This window comes from Pygoscelis adeliae, unplaced genomic scaffold (genome assembly GCF_000699105.1).
Source record: "Pygoscelis adeliae isolate BGI_AS28 unplaced genomic scaffold, ASM69910v1 Scaffold190, whole genome shotgun sequence".
Classification (NCBI taxonomy): domain Eukaryota; kingdom Metazoa; phylum Chordata; class Aves; order Sphenisciformes; family Spheniscidae; genus Pygoscelis; species Pygoscelis adeliae.
Window position 1 is genome coordinate 688,071 of NW_008823922.1, and position 16,785 is coordinate 704,855.

At 39.9% G+C, this 16,785-nt stretch overlaps 1 protein-coding gene across 2 annotated transcripts in view; it reads left to right on the forward strand.

The window, feature by feature from the left end:
- The window catches only part of PANK1 (pantothenate kinase 1), a 49,267-nt gene that overhangs the window by 21,488 nt on the left and 10,994 nt on the right, over window positions 1-16,785 (forward strand). For both annotated transcript variants that reach the window (XM_009320134.1, XM_009320144.1), the window contains one exon: window positions 8,182-8,534. In XM_009320134.1, the coding sequence (XP_009318409.1) occupies window positions 8,182-8,534 (353 nt within the window). The remainder of the gene's footprint in view (window positions 1-8,181; window positions 8,535-16,785) is intronic.

Sequence of the window (16,785 nt, forward strand, 5' to 3'; positions counted from 1 at the left end):
AGAAGCAGCTTGCAAACACGATAAATTTGTAATGCGCTCCTTAGAGCACCGCCTGTGGCTTTTGGCTAGTTGGTTTGGGGGGTGTTAGGGAACTGGCTGTCCGCGTTTCGGTTTAAGGCTATGAGTCTCAGACATCCATATTTGTAATGTACTTAATTCTATAAGGTTTGTTGATTAATAGTATGTTTTACTTACCTGATCATAGCTAACTTCCTATATGTAGGTGTGGAGCTATTGAATAATTCCATGGTAAACTCCACAAGTGAAACAATCCAATGGAAAAAGTACTCGGTTTCTCTGCACTCTCACTTCACTAGACCTTCAGATGAAGCCAACAAATGTTTGCTGCTTTGTTAAAAGTTCAGCGTGTTCCGAAAGGGTAATTGGGGATAGTCAGGATCACAGCTACCCACTGCCAAAACTTAAAGATGTTTCTACTCAGTAGGAAGTAGTGTGCATTCAGCTACTCCGGATTTTTTTTTTTCTCTTTCTTTTGCATTGAATACTTAAAAATTTTTCTGTATGAGCAGAACAAAATAGTCAGAAACAGCCTCGAAGAGCTGCAGCTTTCACAGGGCTACTTATTAGCCAGTGCCTTCTCTGGCTTTCTAAATGTTTTTGCTGAGCTACACATACCGCTTTCCCTTAGGATGTTCTCTGTATTGATTAATCATGTAGTGCTTACCGTCCCTGTTGATAGTTAATTTAGTCTTCTGCCAAATTTAACGTGTTGGTCACTAAATCATTCTCTGTCACAGCCTGGTTTTGTAGTCTTTGTCCAGCTTCGCACTTTCATTCGGGAACAAAAACTGCAGAACTTGGACTGACTTACATTTTGATTTGGTGTACTAAGAAGAGTCAGCACTTGCATGTCAAACTCTTCGTAATAGTAAAAACTATTTTGAAGCAAAGAATAAAGGCTTTTGGGGATTCATGTAATCGCTTGAATAAGAAAGAATGAGGAATTTGGATTCCCTCCCATCTTGAGGGGGAAAAGAGCCCGTCAGAGTAAAGAGCGTAGGGTGACTGGCTATATTGCCCAAGATGTATGACAACCGAGTCTTCAGTTGTGGGGTTTTAGTGAAATGAGGCTTTAATGAAAACAGCAGGTGAGGGAAGTGCTTTGTAGAGCTGTTTTGTGGGCAATTTCTTTGCTGAATAAAATACTTTAATTCTTGCTGATCTTATACTTTTTAATTTATATGGTTTATTTTGTACAAGAATAAATTTGCAGTTTAGTATTAGCCTTGGAGGAAAATATGATAGCACATTGTCACCAGCTTAAAAAATTCATTAAATTATACTCAAATTCTCCTGGTGCTGCATAGCTTTCCACTGTATCCATCTCTAGTGAATACTACACAGTCCCGTTTTACTGGTTTTTGTATTTAATCCCGGCCTTTGCAGATGTTTGTTCTGTGCTTAAGGACACATTGCAAAATGAAGTGCAGTTGCCACATGGCATGTAAGACTTCAGTATTGATTGTGGGGTTTGGTTTGCGTGGTGGAAAAGATAATGAGATAATTGGCATTTCCCAATAATTAAACAAATGAAACCTATCTTTCTGCAGCAATTATTCCTTTAAATCCTTATAAATTATATGTTTTCTTGATTGCTTTTACTTTCTGCCAAAGTGAGGTAGGCATCTATATTCCCAAGTCTTTTTCTCCTCTGAGAAGGGAACCAGTGTGCTTCGCTGATTAGCCTGTGGTGAGAGAGGATCTGGGGACTAACTTACATCCCTTTGACTCGCCTCCTGCTGCTTCTGCTGAGAAGCTTGCCTTTGCTTTTGTTTTTTTTTCTTAGTTGAACTAGATGAGTTTTCAGGGATATTAGGCTTATGTCAGTTTTCTGGTCCAAATCATGAGTGCAGACCCTTTGTGAGACTAGGGTTTGCATTACCTTTCTGTATCACAGCACTGCATAATGAATACAGAAAACTATCTGTAATGATGCCTTGCGCCGTGAAGCGCTCCAGAAGAGAATAAAATACTGAAACGGTGTGAATTCTGCAAATTTCAAAAGCCTGCTGAAGTGTCATGTTGTTCAGCTTAAAGGTGATCTTTGAACAGAAGAAAGAAAAAGAGCAGTTAAGTGCCTTCACTGGTCCCTGTGAAACAGCATTGTAGCCAAGTAAGGACAAAGATTTCAGCACAGCAGTTAACTAGACTGGTGCTTCACAGCATTATTCTACATCAGACATAGGGAGGAAACCAGCTGGACATCTTAATTCTATTGCTTTTCTTAAATTAAGATCAAGCTTTGGGGTCTCTGTTCCAATCAGCATCTTTATTTCTTACCCCGAATCAGCTGGTAGTTGTTAGGGGTCAAAGAATGTGTGTTTTGAGGCAGTGTGACCGTTTACAACTAATATGCATTGTAATTGCCATGGTTAATTTCTAAGCTCTCCACAGTAAGGAACGCTTTTGGCCGGTATTCAGGTTGTTACACCTGTGATGTTTGGCTGCAGCATGGTTATGTAGTACTACTTTAGGCCAGGTGGAACCTGTGGAAAACCTAGGGTTTTCTTCACTGGTGGTGATGTTGTTAAAAATAGAGAAATGCCATGATTATATAGTATATTTTAGTGAAGAATACAGGAGTGAAAATTGTTTTGGTCTTGCTATTGTTTGACACAGTGAGTAAGTACAACATTATCGGTTACTGAAATCTTGTCCAAGGCATTGGAATATCCCACAATCTTTTAATCTTAAGAATTTCTTCAGGTGGCATGCTGTGTAAAGTTAGTCTCCATCTGCTTTTAATGTAGGTGGAAGTGAGGGTTGCCTAAGGAATAGGACTGGTCATAACAGACTGAACTAGTTGGTGTGTTGTGGTCCAGCATCCCGCGAGTTAAAATTGCGTATCTGCCTTACCAACAAGATAATGTTTCCAACAGAATGGGAAACTTATGCAAATCCCTTCCATCAGGCTGGGTGCTGTTAGATCCAAGAATGAGATCCTTGATAGCTAATCATTGCTTCTTGTAGCCTTGTAAGTTTGGCTTCCGTTTGTTAGGGTTTTTTAATGAAGCTATATAGGCTAGGTAGTGACCTGGTCTCCCAGTGCTACCTTCAGAAATCAGTTTGTGGCAATATGACTACATTTGTGTGAACGGTCACAACTGTTTCACAAACAGCTCTGTGCTTTTGGGTTTGAAGTTTTTTGGTTTGGTTTGTGGTTTTGTGTTTTGTGGGGGTTTTTTTCTGGTGAGAAGGTAGAAATTCAATAAGCCCTTGCTGCTGAAAATGAACTGGAAGGCTTCGCCTGATATATGTGCATGATTTATTTAGCTCTAGCTTTGTAAGGTTTGAAGAAACTTCCATTACTAAGCAGATATAATTTTTTAAGCTATATATTCTATTTTTGTTCAAAGGAAAACAAATGCTTCTATTTCACAACGTGTTTGGATTGCTTAAAATAACTGTGTAAAATAGGAAGAAGTAATTGAAAAAATATATGTAAGCTATTACCAGCTTTTTTAATAGAAAGCAGCTTTCAGAAGCTGTGAGAATACTATCCCATCTTACCTGGGACTCGTTTTGATCCCCCTCCTCCCCCCTTCTTATTTTTGGCACGCTGTCTCCCCTCTTCCAGTCCCAATTAAAACAGGAAGTTCTTAGATCATCAACACATCAAGCAATGCAAATTAAATGCAAATGAAAAATGTAAATGTAATAATAGGATTTCATCATATGTGTGTCCAGGAAGAAAAGCAGCTGAACCTAAGATATTTCATCTGAATTATTTATGACTAAGATATCAGAGTATTGCTACTACCATTCAAATTACTGATAAAAAATTGAGATACTGTACCTGTGTTCAAGGAAATACAGGTCTTATAAGAGAGATGTATAAGCTGAAACAGTTTTGCAAAAGAAGAAACTGCTGCAAATTGGTCATGGATAAATCTAGGGTCCAGGTAGAGAGAAGAAAGTTCTAACCAGCAGGATTCAGGCACAATCTCCTTCTAAGAGCTGAGGAGTAAAAAGATTCAGCTAACCTTACGTGGTGGTTGTGTAAACATATGAAAAGGATTACCCCTGGTTATCCTCTTTAATGGGGGGAAATGTTACTTAGTGACCTAGGAGTTCCCTTTCATTCTTGCTTCTGCTGATCTTGTCCATGTTGCGATTTTATATTTACCCTCCACACCCCCTCCTTATAGTGTATGTTAAGCACAGGATTTTTAAAAATCAGATGTGTTCAGTTCTGAACGTAACATGCCTTATAGGAATAGCCTTATAGGTTCATACTCTTACCTAGTTTCTGCACAAACTTTGAAAATGTATCATGGAATTTCTCATGAGTGAACCTTTCCCCCAGATAGCACAGCTGTTGATGTGCATTGGATTACCTAATTATGCAATGCTGTAGATACCTTCTGTTTGCATTGTCACATGCTTCTGCAGCTAAATTTTGGAGTAATGGAGATTTTTATCTCAAGATAACAAACCATTAAGTAGTTGGTGCAGTTTAACATAAAGAAAATTAATTTTCTTACGAAGATAAGCGGAGTCTCTTGATTTATGCTAGGCTTTTAAGAATGCATGATTCATCTTGACGCTTTCTGTATCAGTTCTATGGGGCCTAGAACTAAATTTTACAGTGGTGTTGTTTTTTGTGACTTACTGCAGTGTAGCAATACAGTAGAATAGTTTTATTTTCTCCACAGTAATAGATTGCATTGATCCAATAGGTATATTGCGTACTGACTTTGAGAAGAGAGAAACCAGCTTATAACAGTCTTATCAGACAATTCTAGTTATGTGCATTTTTTACACTGTGAAAGCATTTCTGCAGCATATCCAGTGTCTTCATTTTTCATAGCAAATCACACAGTTTTGAATAACTGTTATCAGTCTAAGATGTGGATGTGACGAATTTCACTTTCTTCTCCTTGCTTTCCTGGCTTTTAATAACTCAAGAAACTGGACATTTATTCCAGTTATCAATGAAATGCTGGACTTCCAGTTTAAAACAAACAAAAAACCAAACCACCCCAAACAGACAAACAAAAAAACCCCACTGTTTCCCCCCCCCTTTTCCCTCAAGTCTGTGGAGTCTGTATTCTACACAAATACCTTCCTTTCTTCATACCCCCTGGTTGCAGCAGTGAGGGCCCTAATAATTTTGGTGGCCTCTGAATGGTCCTGTATTCAGGGATGCAGCAAAACCCAGGAGCACCTTGCAGTCTGCATGCATGCTCCCATTAGCACTGCATTCAGTGGTGTCAGGAGAGTTGAAGTGTATAGGTACCAGCTAAGGTGGGTTATCTAAAGATACTGAAAAGAACTGATGGTGCTTCAGTGGTGCATTTTGTTTTGGAACATATTGATAGTAACAAAAGATACAATGAATAAACTTTCTAAATAATCGCTGGAATACAGAAGTGTTTCTACCGTCACTCTAGTTGTACAGAAGTTACATGAATTTCAGTGGGATTTGTCAGGAACTTTGAGACTTGTTTTTTGTCCTAATTGGTCAACCAGTCAAAATAATTGTCGTCTTTATTGCAAGTAGTTCCAACAGATAGCTGGTGTTAGCAGCTGTGAAGAAAACTAAGCTGCTGTTCTGCATAACTGAAATATCGGTTGTTGTGGACTGATCTTGTGCTCTTTGTGCTGAAGAAAACTGCTGCTGTTCTAAGAGCAGAGTTCTTTTCTTTCTGCAGCTCTCCATTTAGCTCACAACAAAATGAAAGGAGCTTAGATTCACAGAGAGAATAAACTAAAAAAAAAAGTGTCTTGATATTTCTGCTTGCTTTTTAAATGTGAGCATTATGTGTACCTGTGCCAAGAACTATACAGACTTGAAATAACTTCATAGTTGTTTTCTACAGTGCTTATTCTTTGTTAATGATTTAGTTATGACTCCTCAAAATGTTAAGATGTAAAAGTAAATGTCTTGACAGTCATTTATGAATAACTCTCAGCTGTTAGTACTTAACGCTTTTATTGCTGGACTTGTGTTTGATAGGAGGATGGAATGCTTCTTCCCTCCCTCTAGATTAAATCTACGCTATAGATTACCTGTACCAACAGTTGCTTTTAGACTGTAGCAGATTTTATGCCCCTAATGTAGAATACTGGAAATTGGCTTATGCTTAGCTACAGCCTGGTTCTGTATTGCACAGTCCAACCATGCTGCTTTTAAAATTAAACTTCCTGCTTGCATAATTAAGATACATCTGAGGAGGAGACTTACTGTTCCAGTAGGACAGGTAATTAAAGTTCTCAGTAGCTTAAATAAAGATTTGTGTAAATCACTAATGGGATTGGCATCCTGAGCTCCACTGCATTGTAGTGTTGTACAGCGTGGACCAGACCACTTTTGCTTAAATGTTTACCTTGTACTTCCAAAAGTGTTTGAGTTACAGGTTAGTGTATGGTAAAATATTTTTCCTCTTCAAAATAAAGCCTATTTTAAAAATGCTTGTTTCAAATTCTTCCCATTTCAGGGAGCACTCATGCATCTGCATAGGGTGTATCTTCCCAAACCTCAAATTAAACTTCATTTCAGTGTCTTTGTGTCTTGCAGCTTGTAGGGCATGGAAGAAGAAATTAGACTTTACAACAGATAATAGTAGGTGCTCTTAGAAAAATTGAACTGTAAGGAAGTTACTTCATGGGAGTTTATGCATTATGCCTGCCTTGTCCTTAGGGAAAGGGGGGAGAAACTGATGATTCAATTATTTGGCATACAGCAATGGAGCAAAATAACCGTTTTAAACATCTGATCTTTAAGGATTGGTTGGGGAGGGTAGTAACAATTGTGAAATTTAGACTTTTGAATTATTCAGCCAGACAAGAATGATGCTGAGACCCTTGTGGTAAGAAGTAAAAGACTCTCAGCTCCTTTCAGCCTGAAGTTGAGTAACTTAATACGGATCTGTGATTACATGAGTAAGAACAGTGTGATCAGTACCACCTATGCTTATTAAAATCTTGCCCCAAGTTGTTTACATTTAGGTTCACTGGCAGAAAAATAAACAATGCATCTGGTGTCCATGGTTTGGAGTTTGTATCAACACTTAAGGGGGGATGCCCTAGTTGGTAGAATCATGTTTCTAGCAAGTCTGCCTGATTCTCCCTAAAAGCAGGGAGGTGACTGTGTGACTGCTATTTTAGAAATGCATCTTAGATGTTAGCCGCATACTCAGTACTTTTAATTTAATTTCTCTGAGAAACATTACTAGCTGCCTCCTCCTGCAGTTACCTGTGTATAGATTTTGTATTCTCACTTCTTACTGCTTCATAAAATTACCTGGCTTACTATTGAAAATGTATGTGTGTATATATAAGCAGAGCAGGCAGACCAACCCGGTTCAGTTAGTATCTTCTGTCTGCGTGTTCTCCATAGTCATTTTCTCTTGCTATTAACAGATCAAAGGCTTTGGTAGACCTAGGCCGGCTGTGGCAAGTATATGTATGCTGAGAAGCGAACAGTGGCATTTCTTGTATAGTTGTGTGATGGGCTAACACACATACCAGCAAAGGGAGTCTATGCTCAAAGAAAAGGACTCTCAGTGGTAAATATTGAACCTAAAATGGCTCATTCTCTTTCTGCTAATATATGCAGGTGGTATAGTTCCAACAGAGCTGCTAGTTCCGGTGGCTTGAAGTCTGGAGACTCCCAGCGTAATGGGAGGGTTATGTATTGCTGCTCTTCAGACAGAGCCTTGTGACTGTGGAAATTCCAACTGGTCTTGGAAAGGCAATTGTGGATGTTATGCGGTGGGAATGTGACTTGAGAAATCTCGTTCTCCTGTTTGGTTGGTTGTTCCTTCTCCCCTCCTTAGTCTATTTTAAGAATTGGTGCTGGGAGTCAGACTGGGTGAAATGCGGTAAATGTGCTCTGTCAAGAGGTGATGACTGAAGAATAAAATGTTTTCCTGGGGGGAAAAAAAAAATTCATTTTATTAAAACCTGCTTCTCCAGAGAAGAATATTTTGAGATTTCCTTTATTCTTTTTCTTAACTGAGGCTTTACGAAGTCTTAACTTAGAGAGGTGTTTAATACATGTGAATTGGACATGTAAGTGACCACTGGCTTTCAGGAGCAGATGCTGCTACTGTGACTGCAGTGAATTGTCGTTCAGCAAATGTTTTCAGTGGTATGGCTAACCTGTATATTTATAGTGACTTTCTCTTTCTTCCTCCCCAACCCTCTTGTCTTTAGCATTTCCATGGTTTGGAATGGATATCGGTGGAACGTTGGTTAAACTGGTCTACTTTGAACCTAAGGACATTACTGCAGAAGAGGAACAGGAGGAGGTGGAAAACCTGAAAAGCATTAGGAAATACTTGACCTCCAATACAGCCTATGGTAAAACTGGCATTCGCGATGTCCATCTTGAACTGAAAAATTTGACTATGTGTGGACGTAAAGGAAACCTGCACTTCATCCGCTTTCCCAGCTGTGCCATGCACAGGTTCATACAGATGGGTAGTGAAAAGAACTTCTCCAGTTTGCACACTACGCTCTGTGCCACAGGAGGTGGAGCTTACAAGTTTGAGGAGGACTTTAGAACGGTACGTGAACAGTTCATATGGGTGCAGTGGGAAGTACTTTGGGGAGACATCATGGGAGTCCTTCTTTTAAAACTTGCAGAGCAAATAACATTTTTTTTGTCCATCCTAACTGGTTAAGACTAACAGAATCAATTCACGTTTGCTAATTGGCGGAATTGCTGAGAATGTGGAGGGCACAGGAGAGGGTAATACTTCAGTAATACTGAAGTATTACTGTGCATGATGTCTTCAGTAAATGATTTTTTTTAGAGTACAGCTGTGATGATCAGATGCCTCATAATCAACTAAGAGCGTGTTATGTCAGCCTAGAAGCCTGAGACTACAGGTACTCATCTTGCAAACGGGATATCTACTGGAAAACCAGAAATGAAACCATACAGGCTGGAGATTAGATTCAGGTTCCCTTCCCCTTGTATTAATCTTCAAGCAGACTTAAGTCAAGAGTGTGGAAGACCAAGTGTGGAGCAGGGGGAGAAACAGCGTATGGAATCGTGACAATAGCAGCTAGCTTTTGATTTCAATTCTGGGAGGATGTCATGTGAAGAAAGGCAGTTCATGAGGTGACTAGGTCCCAGATCCCCTAGAATTTAAAAATAACCTCTGCAGGGAGCTCCGGAAGCTGCTGTAAGTCTGAAGTATTGGGATGCTGCTGTTTGTATAAACTTCGGCAATAGTCCTAGCTCCCGAATGACTGCACTGGAGTGCACGGCAAAAATTGATTGTGGTTGACAGAGGCATAGAGAGCCATTGTACAAACTGTGTTAGAGAGAAATAGTCATTTGAGAGGCAGTTGCCTGTTGTGTATGTGTGTCTCCTGGGGCATATCTCCATTTATTTTCTGTAAAAGAATGACTAGTCTGCCTGTACCAGAGCAGTCTCACTAAGATTAATGTGAATTATTTACTTGGCTGGCAGGCCTGACACTTCTGCCCCCACCCAGCTTTTGACCTGATCTTGAGGGTGAGGGATGGCCGCTGGGTATGACAGGTTACATCAGTTGCTTTTCTGTCTCTGATTCAGTCTAGGGAGCTATCATACTGATTTACCAACTGCCGTTGACTGCAGTTCTTGGCTTTGTATGCTTAATTTTCACCTCCAAGCATCCATTCCTGCAGTACAAGAGGTTTTTCTTTGTCAATACCCCTCACCTATCAGATGACCAAGATCCTAAGGGGGAAAGAGAATGCTGTAAGAGATCAACATGAATTCCAGCTGTTACACTGTTGTGCAATCATTTTCAGTAAATGTTGGACATGGAAGCGGCTAGTCTAATGAAGGACTATCAAGTTTCTGAATTGCTGTAGTAGTCCACTACTAGTGCCAGATTTCTTGTACTTTAGGCTGATTGTAAATCCCCTACTGACGACTCAGTCTTCAGAAGTTTCAGTTTGTCTTGCATTGTCTAAGGATGTTGGCACCACAGTAGGAGGTGAGTTCTAGTGCTAGTCAATGTAGCCTCAGTTCAGGTTTTCGAGTGTACTTCCATGTGTCCAGCGGATGATTCGGGTCATGTTCTCTAGTGACAATGGGAGGTCACTTTGAGACTTTCTGAAGAGGCTGACTATCCCTTTGGGAATGGTCAGTCTTCCCAAATTCATCTCTCCTGCGTCATGTAATAGCAGCTAGAGTTGCTCACTTAATAAGGAAGTTCATGTCCCTTGCTCCCACAGCTGCAGAATTGAACTGGAAGTTACCTGGTGGCTATCACAGCTAGGCATTTCTCTCCATAGCTTTGGCTTTATCTAGCATAAATATGCAATTTACAGTGGGGGACCCGTCTCTGTCATCTCAGCTGCAATATAGTCAATGTAGCAACTGAAGTTGGGGCTGTTTTGCTAGCTACTGTACAAAAATATAAGGTCACGCAGCAAATCAGTGATGGACTTACGCATGAAATCCCACATCTCTGCAGTGTTAGTTAACATTCTGTGTGCTGTGACACTTGTAGGTAGGTTAAGGAAAACAATAAAGGCTGGCTAGGGTGTCTTGTAGCATAGAGCAATCCATGAAGTGCACTCACACCTAAGTGAGTGTTTTGGACACCTCTTCTTACAGCTCTCCAGTCCCACACCTTCCTTTATAGCAAATATTTCTTGGCTCAGACTGTAATATCCATTGAGTATTACAGAAGCAAAATACTATCCATTACATGAAGGTTTGCTTGCTTAATCTCTCTCAAAGGGCTGAGTGTCCTGGGTAGTGGCACTTAAATTGTCACGCTTCATTAGCCGTTGTAACAGCAGCTGGCTATCTCAGTGTGTTCCGCTGACTGTAAATTGACATTGGACAACAGCTTCAGGATTGCTCTCTCAAAGCATTTAAATGTCTGTTTCAAATATTTGATCACTCTAATGCACCTGTAGAAGTAGAGAACATGTGCCAAGTCTAATATCCTGCTGTTGAAGGATTAATATTGTATAATGCCTTATATGGAGGAGGCTTTAAATGTTACTGTTTCTGTAACTTAGAAGCAATGTGGAAAAACTAAAGTATGTTTGTGAATGTTCTTAATTTCATCCAAAAATCTGGCTAAATTCAAGGAAACTCATGAAACTGATAATAGGTAACATGCTTTTGTTCTGGCCCTTTATTTCCCTATGTACATGCTTTTAAGTTATTTGTCTTTCGTGGTATTTCTAAATGCTTATGGGACTTTCAGGATTGCATAGATTTAGGACAAAAGATCCAACATATTGCAAAACAGCATTCAAATCCCAAAGAAGGAATCCTTCTTAGATTACAGCACCTTTTTCTCCTTAAAATAGACAAGCAAACACCCTGTTATTACTTGCCTGTTCCAGTGTCTAATTCTGAATCCCTAAATGAGTTAAATGGGTTTGATCTAGACATCTCTGTTGCTTTTGTGTATTATAAAATAAAATTGGGAAGCATCTTCTGTTTACGTTAAGCCTGTCTTCTGTGCCATAGAAAGGCAACTAAATCTACAAAGCTAGCTAGGTTTAGCAATCTGACCTCCCTGTCATGTTGATCCACAGCGTTGGATAGGAGGAGACCTGGAAAAGTCTTCGTGGACTGCTTGGTGACTGCCGGCAATAACGATCAGTAGCCTGGCAAATCATTTGATTCATTCTTAAGATCTGAATGCTTCCCCTAGAAGCAGGAAAACTGACTTTATTCATTAAACTAGACCACAGAAATAATTTTACCAACCATATGTTTATACTTAATGTTCATTGAAGAGCATCAGTAAGTAATTCACTAAAAGGACTGTTTCCAGCTTAGGGTATTTTTTCTTGGTTTTGTTCGGGGGGTTTTTTCCCCCCTTTCTGAGTGACTGGTATTTACGGCTGGCTGACTTTATTTTCAGGTAACAGTGGTGTTAAGGCATGGATGAATCTGTCACCTTATTCTGATAATCCTCTCTCCTTTCCCCAGCTACGTACTGTCACCTTGCATATTCTGTAAATGCTCAAGTAACATCACTTCTGTAAAAGTAAGGAGTACATAGACTTATTTGCTTGTGTACCTGTAATATAAATCTCTTTATGAAAGCACATGCACATTACTTGCACAGAAGTGTGCTGTTAATGTAACGAGGAATAAATTCATAGGCTGTCACTCAGTTTTGTAAAGCAACTCAATGTAAAGGATAGATGGGGGATGAGGGAAGAAAGGACTATTCAGACTTTTGTCTAAAACCTGCTCTATTGCAAAATTCCTGTCGATTGCAGTGGCTTAAAGGTGGGATCTCTGTATTCCTTTCCTGAACAGACACCTACAGAACCTGACTTGTCTTGACGGAAATTTTACTGCTGGTTTCAGTGGAAGCAGGGCCTGGGCCAAAAACCAATCACTTAATAAACAACATTTGGGGCAGGTGAGGAAGGAAATCTGTTGCCAACACAAACTTAAACTCAGGCCTTGACCTTCCCCATAACCTGTAAGAAAAATGTTTTAAGAGTAGGCTTGGCTGTTGGAGAGTGATTTCCATGTGCCAGTTATTAGCTGATTCTAAGGCTTGACTTCGTGGTATGAACCGAATGCCTGTGGATGACTTGTAGACTGTATTCATCTTAAAACAAGTAAACTTGTTTAAACAACACATTTGTCCTGTGTTGTAGAATGAGTAAGCTGTGTAACTCTAGGTTAGCATAAGACACTAAAATTTTATTGCACCTCACTTGCTTGAGGAGGCTGGACACTGCTGCTCAGGCCATAGGTGCTGGTCTGTAGCGTGTAGACTGGGCTGGAGTTGAAAGTGGCATCCAGAGAACGGGTGAAGTAACGATGATACCTTCTGTTACTACCACCACAAGAAGCTAGGAAACTCTACAGAGGGAATGGGGAGAAGCAATGTGCATCTTCTTCCTGTCAAGAGAGGGAAGAGATCCTTACAGCTAGCTGGGCAAGAGGGCAGATCCTCTGCAGAGGATCCCAGACTAGTGCTTTTTTTGCCCAAAGCTGGTGCGGAGTCTGTCGTCTTCTGCCTCAGAGAATGTTGGGCTTACCCTTTATTTGCATTAGACTTTGTCTTGTTTCAATGTGAGTGGATATTTCCCAGCCTCAGGGTGTGGAATGAGCTGGGGGGAGTACCTCATCTGAGCTCAAAAAGAAGCAGGTTTGGGCGTTGAGGTGAAGACAATCAAAACATAAAGGAAGCAAAGTGCATCTTAATGAAAGTGGAGGAGAGGTAATGGGAAGGAGAGGGAAGGAAAAGTTAGACTGTAAGCTATCATAAGAAATAGAAACTGGAACATTGCCCAGAGGCATATAAAAGCCAGAGTGATATAGTAAATGAGGCTGTTGCAGTTGATAATTAAAAACTTGCAAGACGGTATGTTCCTAACAGTTTCTTACAGAAGAAAATTCTTATTTCTGATTGAAAGTCCAAGAAACAGATGAACTTGTAACTGCATCTCGGTTTGGACGTTCCTGCGCCCACCAGAACTCAGTAACAGTGTGAAAATTCAAACTGGGTGAAATCTTTCATGAGCTGGAGCTTCATTGAAAAGATGTCTGCACACCAGTGTTGATCCATTAGGCTTCAACTGTGCTGCATATGTCATGGCTGCCCTCAGCTCACTTCTAGAGGACTGGGCTGTTTCATGTTTTCTTTGCTGAGGTGGAAATATTTACTCACCCATAAAGAAACAAACATGACACAAGTCTTTGACTTCTGTACTTCCATACTTCAAAGCAGCAGCAAGTTGGTACCACATTTTTTTCCTTTTATACTGTCTGGTACTTGAATACAGCTAAAAATTGTTTGACATTATGCATGTTATTTTAAAAAAAAACCAAACCCTAAACTTGAACAGGCAGTACCGTTTTCCAGCATTTCTTGCAAATGTACAACAAGAGGTGGGCTTTCATTCTCTTTAGAATAGCATCTGTACACAGTAACAACAGACCTTTTGTGTATCCTTGAAATCAGCTGGGTTTCAGGAGTTTGTTGCAGGAGTGTGAACTGTCATGGGGAGGTGTTCACTACTTGCTGTGTTGCATTCGCTTGTAAACATGGTTAAAGTCCTGAGTCCCTCCTTTTGATGGTCCTGAAGAGTTCCTTGAGGTCCAAAGTGTTTTGTTCCCTCTCCTCCCCTGGTATTTAAAAAACAGTCTAAAATAAAGAGGAATTTCTACACTCTGGCTATAATGCAGAAAAATTGTTCTTTGAAAAAATGTACGTATGGTTTCCCTGTAACCATCATAAATTTTCCCTCCAGGGTCCTGTACACTACTTTGTTCTGCAGTTCTTCCTCTCATAGCACAACTTCCTGACACACAACTTTTCTAGAGAGGCATTGTGCCGAATATAGTTATAGGAGTGCAGAGCAGCGTAAGTTGACCATTATGCTGTCTGCCCTTACATTAGGGATTGTAAAGGGCTGGAAAATATCTGCAAATGCATTTTGTAAAAAGTTCTGGGAAAACCATCCAATTAAAACGTGCTTCTACACACAGCTCCTGTTTTTGTTTTGCATTTTTGCATGTAAACTTCAGTTCCTGCAAGGAGAGGTGGTTTGAACAGCTGAAAGATGAGGACAAGTAGAGTGTGGTAGGTCAGTTGGTGGCACCGGAAAAAAACATTTGCCTACTCATACTTTAGTTACAATGTTTACAGGCACATCTATTTTGTGATGCAGTTTTGCTGCTTGAATCATTGTGAGCAAAGAAACGAATAGAGAAAGAGCTGTTCTATGTGCAGGGAAAGGGACTGGGAATCGACCCTGGCTCTGTCATGGCTTCTTGTACAAGACTGGGTTACTACATTTCTTGCAACTGTGCCCTAACTTGTGTTTAGAAACAAGAACAGTGGGGGCTCGCTGGGCTGTTTGGAGCCTCAGAGGTCTGGTGGCTGCAGAGCTCGCAGTTCTCTGAAGGCGGATCGACGTGGAATACTGATGCCAGTCTTGCTCCTTCCAAAAATGAAAACCAGACTGCTGCAACAACGCAGGAAAATAGTTTTTTCGGTCTGCTATGAATATCATACATGAAAGAAAGCAGTAATAGGGCTTTTCTGCTTACAGTATATCAGCTGTTAAATATAGCACAGAGCTATAAAAAGCAAAGCAAATTCTAGTTATGTCTTTTATGTGTGGAGGGCTGGACCTAATAAAACTTTCATGCTTAGTGCTTGAAAAAGAACCTTTGATTAGTTTCTTTTGTTCTTACAAAATTGGTGGGCTGACTAGAGAGTCTGTAGAAACAAGGATTTTATCTGTGTTTTTGCACTGATGCCAGAAGTGTTTTACTCTTAGATTTACGTTGCTTGCTCATGTCTTGCAGGGTCTCTCGCTGGTGCTTACCTGTTTATAAAAGTGTAACAAGGATGAGACAAAAGCAGCTTGTGGCTGGGTATTTGGCTTATGGGAGAATAGAGGTTTTGACAGTAGGGGCCGTAAATCTGCTAATGACTTGTCTTTGTACAGCAGGCTTCTGGTTCATAGCGTGTTTGTTTGTCCATGCTGTACCTGTGTTAGATTGTGTTGGGTCATGCCGCATCTAGCTTGTATAGTAAGATGAGGAAATTGAGACTGTACAGCACATAACCTAGAGAGAAATCATGGTTAGTATAGAGTCTTTCCTTATTTTGACTAGCTATGTGCAACATTAGTTGGATTTTAACAAAATAAATCCTCTAATGAGTCATGACTTAGTGGGCTCCATGCAATGTCCATTGTGAGATAGAGTGCATGAAGCATTTATTATGTTAATGCCTTGTATTGTATATCTCTTGACTGGAGCTTTTCCTCTCAGTTTAACAGCAAGAAATTGCTGAAATCCAAGATATTTGCAAAGTAGCCTTAAGATTTTTGTAACATTTCTTTAAAAACCTTTTCTCCCGATTTGTATTTGTTCTTTTTATTTGCTGGCTAAATGGTTCAAGTCTCTTATGCTGCATTTCTGTAATTGTAATTTGCATAGCCATGTGGTAACCAAGAAAAAAATATGAAGAGATTGCAAAAGTTACGGGAGGAAATACTGAAACAAGGAGAAATTATCTCCACCTGTCTCTCTTGTCCTATGAATAACTGGATCTATATTGAGGTCTTTGAGACTGATGGTTTGGGTTTTTTTGGTCTTATTTCTTTTCTCTAGTTCCAGGATCTGAGGACTAGCAAGTATAACAAAAGGCCAGACCCAAAGAGTAGAATGGCTTTCAGTTAAGGCAAGTTAGAGCTATGTACAAGTAGAGAAGAAACTTAAGGGGAGAGATTTAAATAGCTTAAAAGAACGTAACCTGTTGGCCATGCCCGTTCCACAGAAATATCTTTGCTCTTTATAGTGGCTTAATATAGCTTCCAGAATTAAAAATAGGAGGTAGTTAGCCTTGTAAATCTTCTCCATTAGCTGTTATAAAAACATCCTGCAATATGCAAATGTTTGAGAACCAGTTCTGTATAACTCCCTTTTGTTCCTAATACCCTGTTGCTTTTTCTGCTAGAAAGTGGAGTTAGGTGAGACCTACTTTGCAGGTGTGAGGATGCAAATGACCTCAGGGTTTGGACAGGCAAACTTTACTATTTTTTTCTCCCTAACACAAGTCTATGCTCAATGTCATCTGGAAAGGAGACTTTCTGCAGATTGTCACTGTATCCTATTTCAAGAAAGGGGTGTGACTTCTAATTCTAGTAAACAGAATGCTATGGCAAGTAGGCATGTCTGTTTAAGTACAGTCATGGGTGACTTGTGAGATCTCAGAGGTAATGTCCTTTTTAAGCTCTTACAATTGTTTTTCTGCCTTCTGTTAGTTATATTTTTATGAACGTTTTGCTGGGGGCATGGGCCT